A 22,441-nucleotide genomic window follows, 5' to 3' on the forward strand; every position below is an offset into this window, starting at 1 on the left:
GTGACTGTTGCTTTCATGGCAGGTGTGGCAACTGGAACCTTTTATGTTGGGGAAACTACTACCTTCTTTGCTGGAGTGGTGGCAGCCTTCTTAACTTTTTTTTTTTTTTTGCTATCATCTTCTTCATCTTCTGACATTTCCTCATCTTCACTTTCTTCTTCTACCTCCTTTGGAGGAGGAGCCATTTTGTGGTGGGGGTCACCTTAATTTTTACTAGCCTTAGTGAGCTTCACTATAATGGTGGCTTATGATGGCAGAGTGTGTGGTGGGCAGGGGCACAGGTGAGTCTTGAGGAACTCCAGCGACATTCATGGCAGCTGTGGGCACTGAAGATCCTAGAGCACATACCCTCCGCTGCCAGCTAGAGTTTGAGACTCAACACATTTTCTTATCATGAGTCTAAGTTAAACATTCAAATACTAGTGAAACATTTTAAAAAATGAGGCTCTAGTCCACCCCGTATTGCCACAGTTAAGCATGGCACAGAGGAAGCCAAATCCCACATGGCCAACCAGAACAAAAGTCCTGGCCCTCACAGCTTGAAAAATAAACTGGGTGATACATATAGGAACCTAACAGAGCAGAGATTTGGAGAACAGAGGACTGTGATGTGACCATATTGCACTTGGGGTGCTTGTTCTTTTGCCCCCATTCTTGAACATGCACATTTTTGCATAAAACAAAGAACACACTGCTCAAAGAATATCCTTAGAAAATTAGTAGTTATTAGCTATTGCAGAACTCTATAGTCTGGTGTGACTAAAACAGATACAGTATAAGAGGTCATTGTAACATGGAGGCATTAAATTTCCAAGAAGATTTTTAATCAGATAAATATGTTTTAGAAATGCAGTGAAAGAGAAAAGAGATTGTCTTAAAGCACCTAAATATAAGGGATCTTATTCAAGGAAAATGCATATATTATGAAAAAAAAAACTATGCAGGGATTTAAAAACTTATTTGTACCAAAATAAACATGCATTCTAATTCCAATTTTCCACGAACTTTTTGATGTCCCTTCATATAATTGTGAAAATACAAAATGGAGAAAAATATAAGAAAAGAAAAAGAGACTGCTTAATTCCATTCAAATAGAAACTGAATTGCTGAGGCAGTTCTCACCACCTTATTTATATATCAGATTGCTCACAAATCATGATATCACCCACCAGGAAGCAATGCATCAAGAGCAGGGTGACAGGGCAACAGTTCTGAACAAGAAGGGGAGGGAGGTGCAGTAGAATGATAAAAAGGCATCATCAACTCATAAAATCCAAACAGTTTATGGATAAATAGTATATAAAAGCATTATATGAAAATCAGAAACTACTTTCAGAAGTTGTCTACAGGGCAAAAAAAAAATGCTTACAACACAGTGCTCATATTTGGTGAACTGAATCTTGATATTCCTTGAGTATCATTGATTTAGAGATGGCCATTGAAAGGTTCCTTTTCTCTTCCATATTTGTGAGACAAGCAACTAGCTTCTTATTGTCCATTTCAAGAACCAAACAAAAAACAAACAAAATCTGGCATGTGGTCCTGCTTTCCATTGAAATAATACATGCTTTTACTTTAAAACATATTACTGTATGAATACATTTTTGTGATGGCTCTTCCATAATTTGGACTGTGGATTTTCTTTGGTAAGCATCAATGAATCCTTAGTTATTTTTTCTTTTAAGAAGACATCCTTCAGAAGAAGTGTTAACTACTAAAGCTCAGGGCACATGATACCCTTCCCCTCACTTGTAATTATCTGTGATTTATAGAGTAGGAGTACACACATTTTCTTGTAAAGATGTTTATTTCAATAATATGGGGTGTTTTTTTTTTTTTATAAAGAATTGTTTATTTTATTTTTTTATTTTTTTTTTTTTTCAATTTGACCAGAGATAGACAGAGAAAGGGAAAGTAAGAAAGCAAGCCACCAGGTCTGGGACTTGAACTGTGGTCAGCTGTGTTGGAGCCCAACACCTCGACCACTGAGACACTTGCCAGCCCAATCCTATGAGCTTTTTTAAAATTTATTTTTAAAGGTTTTTGCCATAGTGCACAGGTACTTGCAGGGGAGAGAAAGAGAAGGAAAGTGTAAAATCACCCCCCAGGGGGGATGGCCACATTGCAATCCCTTCTCCTTACTTATCCTCTTGGGATTTTGGGCACTCATACACACGTGCTCAGTGTGATTTTCAAGTCACCAGGTCCAGGACTCAAACTATGGTTGGCCATGTGGGAGTCTAGTACCTTACACCATCATGCCATCTGCTGGTTCTGACCCTCTGAAGGTGTGTCTTAAAATGAGACAGAGGATGAAAGAGGATAGGCTGGAAGCTGTACTGTCACAACTCCCCAACCCCATTTCTACCCATGAGGACAGAGGTGCCTTTTGGGAATTCCATCCACTGTCATGGTTACTCAAGTGAAAATGGATATTTTCAACATACTTTAGCCAGGAGCTTACAGGGTTACTTGGAAGTACAAGCTGTATGTACTGGGAGGACAGAGCATGGTTACATTTAAAGCTTACTATAGCCATAGTCCATCTCTATAGCTCATTCTCAATTCCCCCCTCAAAATCTGATCAGATAGTCCCTAGAACAAACCTATATTGACTCTTTGAGTCAAGAAAAAGAGATGCAAAGAACAGTATAACAAGACCTAACAACATAATGGATTCTGGTTATGCTGGATAGAGCTCTGGCTCAGAACCACTTGCCTCAAACAAGTAAAGCATCTTTTTAAAACACTGGGGAAGACACAGAGGAGGCAGTTTCATATACCATACTGAAGTTCAGTAGAACAAGGTCAGTTAAGCACTCTGTCCTGAGACATACACCTTTCATTTTCAATTGTTTTCAAATAAAAAGAGAGAAATCCCCTTTTCAAGTTGGATTGTTTAAATGCACCTACAGCTACTCCTGTCTAGCAAAGGCTAGGCAAGCTCTCCCTACTGATGCATTTCAAAAAAGGTTCAATTGGCAAAAGAAAACAAGTGCAAAGGGTTTTTGACAAAAGAGGACTAGAGGGAACACATTTTGTTTTTACAGAAATACTGTTCCAGAAAAGCAGACAGTGTAGCAACTCAAACCAAAAATGCATAGATATTGCTGTGATAAACAAGAAATTTGGAAAACACTTTCAACTTCAAATACTCAACTACATAAAATTATTAGCTTAAAAACTGGGGTAGGGATTACATCTAAAAATAATAGGATGAAAGAGCCAAACAAAACCATATATCGTGACTTTCAGATGACAGCACAGCCTAATCCAGAATACGCTGAGGATGCAATTGTCATACCACAGAACCACACAGGTCTGAAGAGAACCTCCTGGTCCCTGTACACCTCTTAGCAGGGCTATGCCTGAGTTTTCCTAGCCCTGTAAGCATCTCTTTTGTTTAGCCATACTCCAAAAATTCCTGGGCAACCTTGTCTAGGGCTCAGAAAATAGAAAATGCTAAATCAAAATCAGGATCTTTGAGAAATCTACTGAGAAAGAGAGAACAGTTTTTTTTTTTTTTTAAAGAATTATCTATTTATTTATTTAATTCCATTTGTTATTATTATTTTTCAATTTGACCAGAGAAAAAAAGAGGGGGAGAGAGAGAGAGAGAGAGAGAGAGAGAGAGAGAGAAGAGAAGAGAAGAGAAGAGAAGAGAAGAGAAGAGAAGAGAAGAGAGAAAGTGAGAAAGCAAGCCACCTGGTCCGGGACTCAAACCACAGTTGGCCATGTGGGCATCTAGTGCCTTTAGCCACCATACCACTTTTTGGTCCCAAGAGGACATAAAAAAAAAAAAACCCAAAAAAACAAACAAACAAAAAAACAATGTGCAGAACTGACTAGAATAAGTAAAAGAAGTATACCATTCATAGTTAATTGTATATTAAAAGGATAATTAGTTTTGATTCCCTAATGAATCACAGCACCATCTTCTGAGCTATTATAAAATGGCATATGAAAATCATATTGATGTATTAGATCATGGGGGAAGTCATGACATATTTTTCTATGCAAAAATGTGTCATGACTTTTCGGACGACCCAAAAGATGATAAGCATGTATTCTTATTTTAGGTTTTAATGTTTTTCTAATACCATTATAACAAAGGCATGCTTTCTTTTCCATTTTTCCCACTAAGTAGTCAAAATGTCATATACTTCATAGATTGTTCATATGCGATGAGTATTACTGATGTCTAAAGATTGACTATCCATAGAAAAGGAACATAGAAGTTTTAAAATATACATATATGTAAAAAAAATTAAATCTGTATGTTACATGCTGGACACAGTCTTTGGTGAATGTGCATATCCACATACACCATGTGGGACCATGCAGCAAGAGTCATTATTTCTTACAGAAGAGATACACACAAAGAGGTAGAAAGGCTGACAGTTAATAACCCCTTAAGTAGGTTAATGGTGATGAGTTATCAGACAACAATACTATGATTAGGGCATGTCACCCCTGCTCAGCACACTGTGGGCACTCAATAAATACTTGTAGAATTAAATTTAAAAATCACTGAAAGGTTTTTCATTCATAATAATCCTCCTGTACATTCAGTGTAACAATAGATTTTGTCCTGATTCTGAAGCAGCCCAGGGGCTCAGGTATTCGATGTGGGTGGAACAAACAGAATTAAAAAAAAAAAAAAGTCATTAGAGACTCAGTTGGGTTTGGAGCAGTTTGTTGGTTCTGTGAATCTGTTAGGTGTAATTATTGACATGAATCTAAATGCGTTTGACTGAGAACAGAGCCAAATTAATTGCAATGTTGCTATATAACAGCTGTTATTCATTTGACACTTTTCTGTAAGAAGAATTAGAATATTAAAATATAGAACCAAAGCATGTCTCTAATAAGTGATTAGGCCACCTACAATGAGTTTTGGTCATTTCTTATGGAGTCAATTTTATTGTTTTCACCCACCTGCTCTGATATTTTCATGAATTTCTGCCTAGTAAAGTTGCAAAAGGTGTACATGGTAACAAACATATACATACTGTAGAGAAAAGTCAAATTTGTAACTGCCAGTGTTACTCATCTTCTACTTAGGAATGGATAAACTTGTTAAATTCTAAGCACACTGAAGACAGCTCTTACAGTTTTTTGCAAATCTAAGTTTCTGCATTTAGAATGTAAGAACTCTCAATGAGATCTAAAGTACATTACCTATCCTGTTTCACATATTTATTTTTGTCTCTCATTTATAAGAATATTTTAGTAGATGTGAAAATTTGTTCTATTGGTGGGATCAGCAGTTAGCGTAATGGCTATGTTGCTGGACTCCCATGTAGTTGACCGCAGTTCAAGTCCTGGACCCAAGGGCTTAAACTCATGCCGGGTGCATGTGCGTGCATGCCCAAGATCCCGAGAGGAGAAAGGAGGAGAAGGGATGAAGCATGGCCATCCCCCCAGGGGGTGATTTCTTGCTTTCTGTCTCTCTCTCTCTATGTCTTTCTGACGAGGGCACATGCCCTATAGCAAAAAACTCTCAAAAAAACCACAAAAAACACAAAAAACCAAAAAACTGTTCTATTGGTAAAGCAGATAGAATAGAGTTTAACACTTATTTCCAGTAAACTGATGCCAGAACTGTTAAGTATTTTAGTATGAGGTTAGAAAAAAAAAATGACTAGTGATAAGTGATTCAAATAGGCTATAGGAAAAAATAACTAGAATCTTCAATTAATCTATAGTGTCTTCTGGCAATAGTACAAATTAAGCATGCTCTCTGATACTAATATACACTGATCACTGACATTCTGCATAAAGGCCCAGAGAAAAAAACTAAATCCTAATGCTCTACCAGTAAATATACAGCATATTGTGTGCTGGCTATGTGTCTGAAATCATATCTAAGCATTACATGTGGCACACTTTCATCTGTGTAAAATGTAAAGCCGAAAATACTGTGGAATGGAGAAGGTGTATGGAAGGGTGAGAGGAGGGTTGTACACTAATAGGCTTCGGAAGGATTACAGATAATTAAGACTGATGCACAAATGGCTTTCTATATAATTATAAAATCAGATTAATCAAAACACCTCTTCCCCTAGGCAAGATTTTATTGTAATGATTATTGCCATCAATAGTTTTCCTTGATATAGTCACTGAAATAACTATTATTATTAAAGGGATAACATCATTTAATGCTTATTAAGTGCTAACCATGTGCCAAGAAAGTGCTAAAAGATTTGCATGCAACCTCTCACTTAGTTCTTGTAAAATTCCTATGACGCCCATGACTTCATAGAATTATTTTCACTGTCTTATAGGTAAGGAAGCTAAGGATCAGAGAGATTAGATGAACTGCCCAGGGATTAAACTGTGTGGAGGGTAGAGTCAGGACTTGAACTCAGACTAGTCTGGCTCCAAATGAAAGGAGATAGAACTCATTTCAGTGAGGCTAAACCAAGGCTGGATAGTTCCATCTAAGATGACATGGCACTGGGGTCCACTGATTCACCTGGCAGGGTAAGAGTTATCATTCAATGATTGCTACAGTGGAACTTCCCCATTGAAGCACAAAGCCTTAACCAATGCTTAAACTTAGAAATTCAACAAATGTTGACTAAATGATGGGTGGCAGTACGGCATGATGTTGCCTTAAAGTGGAACAAAATAAGATCCATGAAAGTAACAAACTCTCAAATATATATCAAACACCTTAGTTTACTAAAAGCTTCCAAAGCCTGGGTACATCTTCACTGTATCAAGTAATTTTATTTGGGAAAACCAACCCTAAGTTTCCACAGAAAAAAATAAACCTAGAGAACAAAGAAAAAGTTCTGATTTTGAATAAATGTATTTCTTGAAATATTTGCTAATACATGGAGCAAGATAATTGAAATGAACAGAATACCAGGCAGATATTCTTTTCCTTATCATAGCTTTACTAGGTCAATGATTCTCTTCTAGATCCATCACATATACAAACTTGTCTGGCTTTGCAGTAGCATCTGTGAGCTGTCAGCATTTGTAAAATTTATTGGAATGATGGTACCAATGTTTTCCTAGTAATTTATATTAATGGGGACTCCTTAATATTGCTAGGAGTTATTAGGGATGATAACCTTGGTTAGACACATATAGGGAACTAGCCTGGAGCAAAAGAAACTTTAAAGAGGGGCTGTATGATTGTCTTTATTATGCAAAATAACTCCCTTCAAAAAACAAGAATGAGGAAAAAGCTAAAAGAAAAATGAACAGATCTAAAGAGGTCTAAGGGCACATATTTTTAGATACAGAAGGGTCTAGAACAGGATAAAAGAAGACCCTGGGAAGTAGAATGGCCTGCTTGTGTCCCTTGGCACTGGCCCATTCAGTTAGTAGGACTTACCTGTATCTCCCTCAATAAACTTTGTGTTCAGCCTGTCTGCTTGTCCTTCAATTCTTTGCTGAGACCAAGAAACCTGAAATTTGCAGCAGACCTTGAATTTCTGAACTTAACAATACTAGGGTAAGTTCCATTATGTGTGGGGTTTCTAATTTATAATTTTAGTTACTACATCTAATATCTTGGGTATTGTGGAATGTTCATAAGAAAATAGGCGAGCAAGGATCAATAAAGAGGACCTAGGATAAGCCTTACATAAGGACAAACAGGAACCTGCTCAAGGTTAAGGGGCCAATATATGCCCCCAGAGAAACTTCTACAACAGGGAAAAGAGATATTCCAAACTGTCTCTGGCACCAGCTCCAGCATACAATGAGCACAGATACCCTGCGTTCCTGGGAAAGGACCAGAACACAGGAGCTTTCAGAGTTCATCCTCATCCTTAACCTTCCCCCTATGATTGAGACCATAAAAAGGAGACCCTCCCCAGTAAAAGGTGTGAACCTGCAAACTTGCTCAGGTCCTGGCCCAGGTATTCTCACTCCTGGTCTCTCCCAGGCACTCTCATTTGTGCTCTGAACTCTAAAAAACTTGACTTCTACTCATGCTCATGTTTCTGTCTCTGGTAAATTATTTCGCCACCCACGCACCAGCCCTAGTGAAATAGGAGTTAGACCCACTTACAGGTAGATAGGATAAGAGCTCCCAAAAGAAGTCACTGTGCTTTTCTTTTAAATGCAGTCTCTGTGTTTTTCCTCTATGGTCTTATTAATGTATAATATACACCCCTTTTACTTGTTTCTAAGGAATTTATGACTCCTTGCTAATAGAGAAGTAGCTAGGGTTATTGAGCCCACCAACAGGATAAGGCCAAGACAGAGCCACAGCGGCTAGGATTTCACAGCCAAAAGCTGGCTGCAGTGGGACTCAGAGCAACTGTAACTAAGGGCAACTGTTTCTATTTAGTAACTTTATTCTAATAAAAAGTACAGAATGCTAGAGTCTGTTGACCCCACGAAGAATAGGGTAATAAATCACTCAGACTACCATATAACTATTTTATAAAGCCCATTTCCTTATCAGAGAGCCAGTCCATTGCTTGGACTGCTAGATAAAAACCCCTCACCTCCAGTCCCTCTTTGGCAACCCATTTGGGCACCCCTTGCACTATATTGGAAGCTTTTTCTCCTTCTCTAATAAACTCTGCTTTACTCTCCTCTCTGTGTCCATGCCTCTAAATCTTTGTGAGCATAGGACAAGAACCAGCGCAGATATTGGGTCTGATCACCCAGGACTCCTCAGTCACTAGTGCTGCACCACACCACTGCATGTATGGGATTAGGAAACATAGTTTTGACCTATGCAGATCAAAATAACATAAAATAAATTGAATTTATTCACTTAGAGATATAATTATTTTAAAACCTGGAAAAAGGAGGAAAAAAATATTAACCACTACTGATAGAGCTTAAATATTTAGATTTACTTGTTAAAATTTGTTAAGCCACTCTCTGAAGACTAATTGATCATCAAATCTGACTAATGTACCTCATTCTTTATCATCATACTAGAAATAAACAGGCAATTCTAATTTTCATTTAATCTTATATAAGGAGGAGTGAAACTGTTCTTGATTAAATAATATTCTCCTGAGAATCACACTTGTAGTTTGTAATTTCATAACACCCATATTTTATGTACATTCCCCTACTGCTTCCTTCAAGTCTTTCCAGTTAATTTGCTGACTTCCATAAATATAAGAAGAAAGAGATTTATTTACAAATATTTGGTAAGCTTTTTTTCTCTAACTACGGAGTTAATTCATCTTTTTTTGGGTGTCTCTAAGTTCATTATCATCTATACCACTATAACCAAAGATTGGAGAATATAGATCACATCAAGTACTTCACATAGTTTGCATACTGTTACATACAGCTTAGACTACATGTATTGATTTAGCACATTTTTTGCTGCATTCAAATTAGCTTCAATTTTACATTTTAATAAATGGTGTATTACTGTGCATGCTCTAATTATAATTATTTGGGAAATGGTGCAATAAATGTTAGTTAGATGAATGAAATAACCTAATATGCCAAAAGACATCAATATATAATTATCTATTGGTAGAACTGTGCTGTTCCTTTTTAAAATTTTCTTTATTTCTTCTATGAGAGCTTGAGACAGAAACAATCACCCCCAACAGAGTCTTCATGCCACAAGCCATGCTCAGTGTGCTCAGGTAGTGAACCCAGGGCCCTTCCCACATGGTTTTGGTTGCATTACTGCTGTACCACTGCCTGGACTCTGCACTGTTCTTAAAAGAAGCTTCTTGCCCATCAGTGAATCTGGTGCTTGCAACTTCCACTGCCTTTTATTTTTCTTGTCTTTTATGGAATTTTTCCTTCCTGTTACTACCTTAAATTGCCACAAGTTTAAACACCTTTTCTTTGAAGAGCGAATCCAGTATGAGCTAACTCCTTTTTCTTCACCTTTCACTGTTCTTTTCCAGCTACATCCTCCTTCCAGTCACCTCTCCTTTCTTGTGCTTCTGGCTTACTACCTAGGTAATCCCTGAACAGATTCCCATAATAACCTGAGTTCTCCTACCTCATCATGCCACAACTCCCCTGCCTGACTCTGAAGGTTCTGCACAGTCTGGCTCCATTTTAACTTTCCAACAGTATTCCAAATCAAACCCTCCCTGAATGACAAAAAATATTAACTGAACATTGTATTAATCAGAGACTGGCAATGGGCCAAAAGGCATCAGTGTATAATTGATAAATAGACTAGACTATAAATAACACAAGTCTGTTCTGTTTTGATAGAGTATATCAGTTAGCCCTCAATAATAAGATAGGTACTAATATTGTTCCATTTGATAGATGAGGAAATTGAGGCACAGAAAGATGAAATGCTTTGTCTGAATTTATGTAGCTACTAAACTGCAAAGCTGGGACTTGAACTTAGGATGCACCCTGTTAATTGTGCTCGTGTATTTTCCTGTGGGCCATTAAACACAGGCCTCATGAGGTCTGCTACCTTACATACTGATGTGCCCTACTGCTATTATTCCTTCTTGAGTAGTTTCACCTTTGCTTGGCCAAATATTACCTACCCTTCGGGGCCAGCTCAACTAATATGACCAGAGACTTTACTTAGCCTTCTCCATGAAACCTTATGTCATTTTACCAGACCTAATCAATTTCCCCTTTTAAATCATTCAGCATTTGCTCTGTAATAATCTTTATTGCATATCAGCACACAGTTAAGTGTTTGTCGACTCAGTTTTATTACACTTCTTTGGCAAAACTGCAAACTTTTTGAGGGCAGGGACTATTTCTTGAGCTTTTTCTAGATTCTTCGATGAGTACAGAATGACTTTTCATTATTGGCAGCAGCAAAGAATATTCTGGGTCCTATATTATGTATTATATATAATTATCTCATTTAATATTCACTGAAGCTGTATGAAATAAATGTCATTACTCAATGTTACAGTTGAGATAATTGAGGCTCAAAGAGATAAAGGAACAGAACAAGGATATAAAGCTGGCTGGCAAAACTAAGACTGATTTCTACATTTTTTAATGCACAGGCTTTAGTAACTTTTAAATCATTCCACTTAATGTTTACCAAATGATAGTGTCTATTTACTCTTTTACAATAAACAAAACACTATTTCTTCTCATGGTCTTTGCCTTCTGATCTTCAATTTCTCAAGATGGAGCCTTGATACATGGTATTTGGTATGGATTTAACTTTAAAGATATAATTCTCTGGCTGCTTGGTTTTCCTGATATCTTTACTTAATTCTGAGCTCAGCTGATCACATCTAGATTACAGAAGTAATCTTTTGTGTTTGCTTTATCCTATTATTCTTCTGAATAATTAAATTCTAAAATATTTCTCCTTGACGAATGTATGTAACTTTGCATGCCAGAAAAATATATCTTACTGTTGTTCCTTAGTAGCTATGTGGGGTCACAGAAGATTTTTCTAAAAGGGGGAATGTTTGCTATTTTATGAAATTGACATGAAATAGAAATTTACAGAAAGAGTACAAGACTTTTTAAGAATGTTTGTAATTTGTAATGTGACTTTTCCCAAGAAACTCTTTATTTCATACATTTGTTATAGGAAAGATTCTCTGGTTCCAGTGGTATGTATCTCTACTTAGACCTACATAAAATACCTCTATTCTCTATATAATACCTATTTCACAATGGCAATAAAAATCTCTATTTTATTGGGCTGGCCCTGTAACACAGTAGTTAAGTGCTATGGTTAACGCTTGATCCCATATGGCTGAGTGCAGCTTGAATTCCTGCGACAGAGCCTTGAAAAACATATTGCACACGTGTGCACATGTACCCCAGATCTTCACAGGATGGAGAAATGAAGTAAAAAGGATTGTGGCAAAACCGTGCTTTCTCTTTCTCTGACAAGTGTACACACCCTCTGGCAATTAAAGAAAAATGTTCTATGTTATCTCACATTCAATGGAAAAGAAGACTACACTGTTCTAATTGGGCATATTTAAAGTTCTATAAATCACATTCTGACCACACCTCATTCACATCTTCCAGAAGCTTTCACTTCCCATGGAGTCACATTTAATGTGTCTCCACCATGCTTGCTCCCAGCTCTCAGAAAGCCTGTAATTGCCTTCCACCTAGTCAACAGTAGCATCCTGCATAAGACACTGACAAAGAAGCTCCCTAACACTGAGCTCCACCTTAATCCTCACCTCTATTGTTCCTATTCTTTTCTTTTCTACATATTTCACTCTTCTTATTAAGACTACATACTTCTGGGTCAGCAGGTGGCTTGCAGGTTAAGATGCGTGCAGGTTAAGATGACAGGATCCCACATGGCCAAATTAACAATTTGAGTCCTGGACCCAGCGGCTTGAGGATCACACTGGGTGCACGTGCTTGCATGCCCAAAATAATGAGAGGAGAAAGAAGGAGAAGAGATTGAAGTATGGCCACCACCTCTGGAGAGAGATTTCTCACTTCCTTTCTCTCTCTTTGTATCTCTCTGGTAAGTGCATACACCCTATAGCAAATGGAAAAATCAAAAAAGACTACATACTTCCAATGAAAGGATCACCTTGAGAGGTTTTTGCTATAGGGTGCATGCGCTTGCCAGAAAGACAGAGACAGAGAGATAGAAAGTGAGAAATCATCCCCCGGGGTGATGGCCACACTGCAATCCCTTGTCCTCCATTCTCCTCTCGGGATCTTGGGCACGCACGCACACACACCTGGCATGAGTTTAAGCTACCGGGTCTGGGACTCAAACCGTGGTCGACTACATGGGAGTCCAGCGACATAGCCATTACACTAACTGCTGGTTCCAAGGATCACCTTTTGAAATACATGTATAAGTACTAATACACATACATTCCAAGTTTAAAATAATATTACAATAAATGATAATAATAGATATTTGTAATTTATGGGGCACAAATCAAAAAGCTAACAGAACAGTTTAATACTTGATTGATCTGTAAATAGGGCTACAGTAACAAAACATAAAAGATACGTTCTATTTTCAAGTGTGTCTTTAGGGTCCAGCAAGTGGTACAGTGGTTAAATTGCTGGACTCCCACATGGATAACTGTGGTTCAAGTTCCAGACCCAGTGGCTTGAAAATCATTCCAGGCATGTGTGTTTGTGTGTGTGTGTGTGTGTGTGTGTGTGTGTGTGTGTGTGTGTATGAGACCCTGGCAGAGAAAGGATTCCAGTATGGCCATCCTCCCTAGTGGGTGATTTCTCAGTTTCCTGCTAGTCGTGCCTGTCGCCTCTGCCCCAGGAGTGCATGCACCCTAAGGCAAAAACCTTTAAAAAAAATAAAATAAAAGGTATGTTTTTCATGTTCAAATTACTCAGCTAAGCATATGCACAAAACTCAATTTAGATATTTATCTTATAGCTTCAATGACATTCAAAGAGGTAATTAGCCAAATGTGGGCACATGAAAATACAGACTACAGACACAATCAAAATAGGTCCTTTCTTTTTCTGTCATGGCATATTTTTAGAGAAACAGTGAAAGGTGGATGAATACTTCGGGGTGCATAGGAATTGGTGTGGTGTGAGGGAAAGATTATGTTCTCGGTACCAAGTTAGAAAGACTGCATTTCTAACTCCTTGCTTTTAATAATTGTTTATCCCAAAGATTCTCAAAGTGTGGGCTAGGGGTTCCTGGGGCCCCCTGAAATAATTTCAGAAGATCTTCAAGATTAAAATTATGTTTATAATAAGACTTTTCCTTGCTCGTTCTTTCATGAGTATAGAGTGAAGTTTTCTAGACGATAAATGATGAATGATAACTGCATTAGATTGAATGCAGAAGCAGCATGAAAATTGACCTCTTTTGGGACCAGCAGTTAGCATAATGGCTTCATTGCTGGACTCCCATGTAATCGACTGCTGTTTGAGTCCCGGACCCAGTGGGTTAAACTCATGCTGGGCGCGTGCATGCCCAAGATCCCAAGAGGAGAACAGAGAAGGGATTGTGGCATGGCCATCCCCCCTGGGGGGTGATTTCTCAATTTCCGTCCCTCTGTCTTTCTCTGTCTTTGTGGCAAATGCATGTGCCGTACCAAAAAAAGAAAAAAGAAAGAAAGAAAGAAAAGAAAGAAAGAAAGAAAGAAAGAAAGAAAGAAAGAAAGAAAGAAAGAAAGAAAGAAAGAAAGAAAATTGACCTATTTTTTTAATTGCCAGAGGGCATGCAATGCTCACCAGAGAGAGACAACCATACAGGGTCAGTCCTCAAGCTGCCTTTAATTAAACTATATTTGGAAGAGATATATAAACCTAACATTTTTTCTTCTCGCTAATCCTTTTCGTTAGGTTATTTACTTTTCATTAAAAAATGTTATTTATTGGGACCAGCAGATGGCATAAGGGTTACATTGCTGGATTCCCACATAGTTGACTGTGGTTCAAGTCCCGGATCTGGTGGCCTAAAATTCATGCCGGGCACATGTGCATGTACCTCCAAAATCCCAAGAGGAGAATGGAGAAGGGATTGTGGCATGGCCATCCTCCTGGGGGGTGATTTCTTGATTTCTGTCACTTTGGTGAGCACACACTCCCTATAGCAAATAATCTCTCTCTCAAAAAAAGTTATTTACTGTAACATGTAATAGGTTTACTATTGTTATTTTAATTGAATGATAAATCATTTATAAAGTGTTTTAAATACAATATAATAAATGTAGTGATTGTGTGTCAATCAAAAATAAAATGAACCTGGGCTGGCCTTATAGCTAAGTAGTTATGGGATCCAGATCCCAAATGGCTGAATCCTAGTCCTGGCAGCTTGAAACACTGGGCATGTGTGCGTGTGCATACCTCAAATCCTGAGGGGATATAGAAATGGAGAAAGAAAGATGGCAGTGTGACCACTCTCCTTGGGGGGACAGTTTTCTTTCTCTCTCTGGCAAGCACAAATGCCCTGTGGAAATCTAAATCAATTAATCAATCTAAAAAAAAAAAAGCTGAGAGGGAAGAAAAGACTAACTTTGTGTGGGTCAGCATGGTAGCTAAGGTGGTGGTGTGGTGGTGAAGGCTGCTGTGTCCTGTATGGCCAACTGTGAAGTTTGAGTCCTGGACCTGGCAGCTTGAAAAATGCTAGAGGCATGTGTGTGTGCATGTCTGAAAATCCCAAAAGAAGAAATGGAGGAGAAGGGATTGTGGTGTGGCCATCCTCCATAGAGAGTGCTTTCTTACTTTTTTTTCCTCTCTCCAGTGAGTGCACATGCCCTGTGGCAAAATTTAAAAAAAAAAAAAAATTGACCAGCTTCTAAGAAACCTATCTGAGTATATCACTTTCTAGTTTATAAACATTTATAGGCTTCCATAAGCTTTCAGGGTTAAGATCCTTAGCACAGCACAAAAGAAGTTCCCCATCTGTTCCCTTCTAGCCCTTCCAGCTTTTTATCCTTACTACTTGTTTCTTCTTTCACTATTCATATAAAGAAGCTAGCTTTCAACACTTTTTTATTGACTTCATAAACTTTTAAGTTAAGATAACTTCCTATGAATACACATTGCCATCTGTGTTCTAGTACTCACCTCCTGAGGGACCAGTAGTCAAGGTGGGTTCTCTTGATCTTAATGATGAAAGTTTGTATGCTACATTATGTTGACATTACTCTATTTTACCCAAATTTATGTAATATTACTTTTTCCCCCCTCTCTTAAAATTATATTTATTTCCTGGACAAAATAAATAAACTATACTGAATTCCAAAAAAATTGATATATTTTGGAAGTATGTAGAATTATTATTATTTAGTCTTTTGCCATAGGGTATGTGCACTTGAAGGAGAGGGACTGAGAGAGGGAAAGTGAGAAAACACCCCCATGGAGGGTATGGCTACACTGCAACCCGTTCTCCTCCATTCTCCTCTTGTGATTTTGTGCACATATGCACACGTGCCCAGTGTGATTTTCAGGCCACCAGGTCTAGGACTCAAAACATAGTCAGCCACATGGGAGTCCAGGGCCTTAACCACCATGTCACCTACTGGCCCTGAAGAATAAACTTAGTAGTACAGATGTCATTTCAGAAGATTAATCAGTAAGAGGCATCAGTATACAATAAATGATAATGATTAATAATTACCATTTAAAATATAATACTTAATAATTAACTCTAGTTCAAATCTCTTACTACTTTGCAACCTTGGGCAAGTTCTTAACTTCTCCATGCCTTAGCTTTGTCATGTTACTATGAGATAGTAGCATATTCCTACTATGGTTTTATGAGGATTAAATGGGCTCATAAGAGTAAAACTCCTAGAGTAGTTCTTCATGCACAGTAAGTGATATATGCTTATTGACATTATTCTAATAATTAATACTTTTGACAATTGCATGATTAAGTGCAAAGATTCTATAGCCAGACTATTGAATTCTAATCATGGTGCTAATACTTTCTATTTGTATATCCAAGGGCAAGGTCCTTAATTTTTATGAGCCTCAGTTTACTATCTGTAAAATGAGATATTAATAGCATCTAACTTGTAGATATATTGTGAGAATTAACTTAAAACATGTAAAAAGTCTTAGAAAAGTACTTGGTATATTATAAGGTGCTGGCAATTTTTATTATTGTGGACTTTAGTAATAGATGGTCTACACTAATCATATCATCTTGTACTTCATTTAGATTTTGTTTTGATTTGCTTTCTTTTTAAATTCTGTAAGGTGGCAAAGGCTATGTTTTCTCATATGTAAATTTTCAGAGTGCAGATACCCTAAATCAATCACTTTCTTCTAACCAAACCAAATCGAACAGCCCACCTATAATATACAATCATTCTTGTTAAGCAAGAAAACAATATGCTTTATGCTCTGTGGATGTTCCAGCATTTTGTACTTATGCTCAGAGCTGTAAAAGATGCCTTTCCTTATTTTTTCAACTTATAATAGCTGTCCATATTCATTATGACTTGAAATATTCTAGCCTTCAAGGAAGACTTAATTGTTTTTGTACTGTCAACATATATCTGCCAATAAAAAGAAATTAAGAGCTAAGGCTCATCTCCTCATACCAGTTTTCAACTTTTTTTCAACTGCTAGAGGGTACATGTGCTTGCCAGAGAGAAACATATACACACACACACACATATACAGAAAGAGTCTGTGTATGCTCCAAATTCTAACAAGATAGAGGAACCATCCCCCAACAGGACATGGTCATGTTGCAATCCCTTCCTCCATCCTATTGGGATTTTGGGCATACACACACGTACCCGGCATGGTTTCCAAGCCGGTGGAGACAGGACTTGAACTATACAGTTGGCCATGTGGGATATGGCTCCTTTAACCACAGGGCTAGACCAGTTTTTCTCTTTTTACCTCTCCTCTTCTTCCCTCACATAGAACATAATGTAATATGCAAAATAAATGAGAAGAAAAGCACAATTTCAAGTACTTATCACCTTGTGCTGGTTATCAAAAATTCTGAGCACTAAGCGCAGGGTGATCAGAAATACAGATGGTGTCATGATAGACTTTTGACACAGATAACTAAATATTGTGTTTTTTTCTGTAAAGAATACAATGATTTACCTTATAACACAAAAACAAATAACTGAAGTTGTTTTGCAATTTATGCATCTTTTAAAAGATTGGGAACACTTTCATACCTTTGTTTATGTCAATGAGTTGTTTCTTTTTCTTCTGGCGTTCCAACTTTTCTTGTTCAGCTTTCTCTTTTGCAAGTTTTGCCCTCTTAGTCTTCTCTTCCATTTCTCTTCTCTTATTGTTTTCTTTCACTGCTTCCTGTACATAGAAACAAAGTCAAAGAAAAACTTATATAATAGAGAAGTTGCACAGTTTTAAAATGATATAAATAGGCAGAGATGGGGTGGTATTATAACAGCCTCAGGTACATACATATATTTTGAGACAAATTATTAATCCTAAAACATCTCTTATTGAAACAAAGTTGGGAATAACTCAGTCTTCAATGGCCACTACCTAGGATGCCAGACAATTAGGGACATTAATGTAACAGATTTTACAGTAAGCATACTTTCTCCATTGTTGAACTATCAAATACACTTTATATATAAACAAAGGCCCAATATAAATATGTCTCAACAATTTTGCCACATTGTTGTATGCTCTTCTGTTATCTGCAAAATGAGATTAAAAAATAAAACTACTTCATAGGATCTTCACGAGAAAAAATGAGATATGCATTATAGCACTTAGAACAGAACCTGATACATTATAATCAAGAAATTTAAGTGTATTAAGATGATGGTGGAAGTTGTGGTGCTAGTGGTAATGATTACATCTAATGATGCAGGGCATGAAACAATCAGCAATTTATCACAGAAAAGAGATACCTGCAAGTTTAATAGCTTTTATATGCCAAGATCTTTTGAAATACTGAAACATATTTCAAACTATTTTCTGTATTGTTTCAGATAGGATAGTTATTTGTGGAACTCAAGTGAATGAGTACATTCCAGTAGTAAAGTGATCAGCTGAAATAATAATATTAACTTCAAGTTTTGAAAAATCACTAATACAGAGATATATCAACTGCAAATTCCTTCTACCAATTTCTGTTGTTTTTCTCCTATTATGATTGATTAGATATACTTCATAACATGTACCAACTATTTCACATGAACTATTTTGTTCCAGAAACCTTAAAGAAAAAGATTCAATAACAAGAACACATCTATAAGGCTTTGCCTGGAGGAGTCTACATTGAAATATTTTTTGTTCATGTTCAAAGACAAAATAGTTTAAAATGGCCCCAAAAATATGTCCAGAAATCTCCTGCTTGAAAAATATAATTTTCTCTTAAAAAAACTAAATTCTCATTCTACTTCTTCCTTCTATTGCCCTTGTTTAGGCTAATATTCCCAGCAATAGGTTAAGAGTACAAAACTATTTGGAACTACTCACAATCTCAAATACTACCATTTAAATTAAACTGGAATACTAGAATTGTAACTTTAGAACAGGGTTTCTCAGTCTTAGCATTATGGTAATTCTGGGCTGGATAGTTCTTTATTGTAAGGGCTGTCCTGTGCATTGTAGGATGTTTGGCAGTATCCCTGTCCTCTAACTACTAGAGTCCAATAGCATCCTTCCCCAGTCATGCACCAAAGTTGTCTCCAGTGACTGTCAAATGTCACCCAAGGAGCAAAATTGCCCCAGGTTGAAAACTACTAATTTTGAGGTTTCGTAAAGGCAATTTATTCACAAAAATTTACTCAGTGCCTACCTTGCTGAACCATGCTTCTTCTTATAGATGTGGAAACAGATCTGAATCAGTTTAAATGCTTGACTAAAGTCACACATTCATGTAATTGCAAAGTTGGGAAGAGAAGCCCTGTCTTTTCATTCCTGGTTTAGTGTTTGTTTTGTTCTTCAAGGAAGAAAAGACTATGCAATGTGACACCGAAAGCACAATCAACAAAAGAAACAACAGATAAATAAGACTTCATCGAAATTAAAAACTTTTGTTCATCAAAAGACACCGTTGAAATAGTAAAGAGACAACCTACAGAATGACAGAAAATATTTGCAAATCATGAATCTGATAAGAAAATATAAAGAACACAACTCAACAATAAAAAGACAAATAACCTAATTAAATGGGTAAAAGGTTTGAACAGATATTTCTCCAAAGACACAGGAATGGTCAATAAGCATATGAAAAGATGCTCAACATCATTAATCACTAAGGAACTGCAAATAAAAACCACAATGAAGTACCATTTCACATCCACTAGAATAGCTGTAATAATTTTTAAAAATCAGATAATAAAAATAGAAGATATGGAGAAATTGCAATTCTGTACACTGTTAGTAAACATAAATTGGTGGCTACTTTGGAACACAGTCTGGCATTCCCTAAAAATGCTAAACACAGACTTACCATATGAACCAACAAATTCAACTTCTAAGAGAAAAGAAAGTACACACTCACACAAAAACTTACACAACAATGTTTTGTGTAGAATTATTCCTAATAGCCAAAAAGTAGAAATAATCCGTGTCCACCAACTGATGAATATATAAACAAAATATTATATATCTCTATATAACTTAATATTATTCAACCATAAAAAGAATGAAGTACTGATATATGCTACAACATGGATGAACTTCAAAAGCACTGCTAAAAGAAAGAAGATAGGCTAAAAGGTCACATATTGTATGAGCCCATTTATATGTAATGTCCCGAATGGACAAATCTATAGGGACAGAAATTGGTGGTGATGAGGAGGTAGTAGAGGGGAGAGTGTAAATAACTACTAACAAACATGGGGTCTCTTTTTGGGGGTGATGAAAATGTTCTGGAATTAGATAATGATGATGGTTGCACAATCCTGTGAATATACTAAAAACCACTGAATTATATACATTGAAGCAATGAATTTCATGATATATAAACTATATCTCAATAAAAATTAACACTATTAAAAAAAATCCAGGAAAGGCAGAATTGAAATAAAGTTGTAACTCAGGAAGAAAAAAAAAAAGATAATGTGAAAAGACATATATTCAGGCCCTGATAGTAGTAAGCTGTTAGATTTTTGATAAGTTACATGAGAGAGGCAAGCTGCAGAGGACAGAAGGGAGACTAATGTGTATGTATATTTAACTACTGTCAAGTCTCAACTGATGAATAGTCACCAAGATTCAGTTGGAATCGTGTATTATCAGTCTAAAGGGCTATTTAGCTTTTGGGTGCTGTCATTAGAGATCCTTACTATAAGTGTATTAAGATGAAAAACATGACCACCAGTAACTTGCAATTGAATTTCTTCCTTGTTCTAATAATAACAACTGTCCTCCTTTTTTGTTTTAGACATAGTCTCACAATGTCACGATCCTTTTGCCTCAGCCTCCTGAGTAGCTGGGTCTACAAGCTTTTTTTGACCCTGGCTCATTTAGATAAGACCAGGCTATGTTTTCCATTCCTGCCTCAGCTTCTAGAGTAGCTGAGATCAAGGCGTGCACACCACACTGGGTATTTAGGGTAGGCCAGGAATCCAACCAGAGCCTCCCATGTGGGGTCAGGCTGTCAAGCAGCAGTATCAACCAGTCTACCAAGGCTGGGGCTTTTGATGTTTTTACTGTAAATCTCTGGCTTTAGAAAATTAGGGATTGGAAACACATGTCTGTTTAATTCTTTCTCTTTAAGAAATAATTTAAAAAGAGAAAGGGACATCTTAGTGATGGCTTCATATCAACAATCTTTAGTTTTACTAGAGTGAAAGATAGAAAAACTTCAAGACGTTGTTTAACTCTCCTAAAAATGTCAGAGTTGGTGAGAGAACTCTTTTGAAAGTGGGATGCATTCTTATTATCCTATTCTTACAAAAAAAAATCCAAAATAATTAAAAGAACAAAAGCAATAGGAACAAATTTAAGGTTGGGTTAAAAAAAATCTTTTAAATAACTGTGATTAACAATACTTTATACTTGTCAAACCTCATTAAACATTTTAAAACACTAACTCATGAGTACTTAAACACCATTCTCAAGTAAGCATCAATCACTATTTCTCAGGGTTGGGAATGCCAACTGATTAGATTCTGTCATTGTACAGGATACTGTTCTTGTTAAAAGGCTGCTAATTGAAAAAGTGTTTTGCTAGTAACCTTGTACAAGATAAGAAATACATTTTCAGAAAAAAGTCTCAGTTTTACTGACATATCTATTTTTCAAGACTCAGTAGAAAGTATAAAAGGAGCAAAATATAACAGAAAAATGTCTGTAGGATTTAGTACAAAATATTCACCAACCTAATTCTAAATCTCTCAAATGAAATCTCTATTGCCTTGCTGAAAAATGTGAATAAATTAAAAATCTTATTCCCCTTGCTATGCATAATTAACAAATGAAATCCATGAACTAAAAAGGCCATATGAAAAAAAAAAAACAACTCATATAAATGCTAAGACCTCTCATTTACTCTAATTAAGCTTCAAGAAATGGATGAAAGTGGTTCAGAAAATTCCAAGGAGCTCCAATGCCAGCCTCATTCACATCAGATCTACGTGAAGCAAGTATTCTCTAACCTTGTCCTGCTATTTGAAAACACAAACCAATGCACCACCACCGCCGCCATCACAACAAACATTCCTTACTTCTATTGCTTCCAGTAGTGCTACAGTTCTAACTGTAGGAGCACTTTTACACATGCCGTGAACTCACTAAAAGCGGAAGGTATATTTCAGAAACAGAGAAGTGGAACACATAGGAACATGGATCTTGGCGTCAGACGAATCCAGTTTCAAATCCAACCTCCATCACTTATCCTAAAAGCTGTGTGCTCTTGAACAAGTTAGTTTCTTCATCTCTTTAAGCTTTAGTTTCTACACCTGTAAAATGGTGGTATGACTACTTAAGTCACAGGGATGTTAAACAGGTTAAGTGAAATAATGCTTACATAAGACACTTAAGATAATGCCTGATACAGAAGAAATGCTCATTACATGATAGCTGTAACTGATATGTATAATAATCTGAAAGTCTGAAGAGGCAAAATTTGGTCATTGACAGACAGATGATGGCATTTGTTTGCAAT

General features: G+C 36.7%; 1 protein-coding gene across 1 annotated transcript in view; it reads right to left on the reverse strand.

Annotated features, from left to right (window-relative positions):
- DIAPH2 (diaphanous related formin 2) overlaps positions 1–22,441 on the reverse strand; it is a gene marked incomplete at its 5' end in the record, with an annotated part of 1,076,033 nt that overhangs the window by 215,017 nt on the left and 838,575 nt on the right. Inside the window, 1 exon segment of the mRNA XM_014583678.2 lies at positions 17,523–17,658. Within this exon segment, the coding sequence (XP_014439164.1) occupies positions 17,523–17,658 (136 nt within the window).

The sequence above is a fragment of the Tupaia chinensis genome, unplaced genomic scaffold (assembly GCF_000334495.1).
Source record: "Tupaia chinensis unplaced genomic scaffold, TupChi_1.0 Scaffold144482_1, whole genome shotgun sequence".
NCBI classification, from domain to species: domain Eukaryota; kingdom Metazoa; phylum Chordata; class Mammalia; order Scandentia; family Tupaiidae; genus Tupaia; species Tupaia belangeri.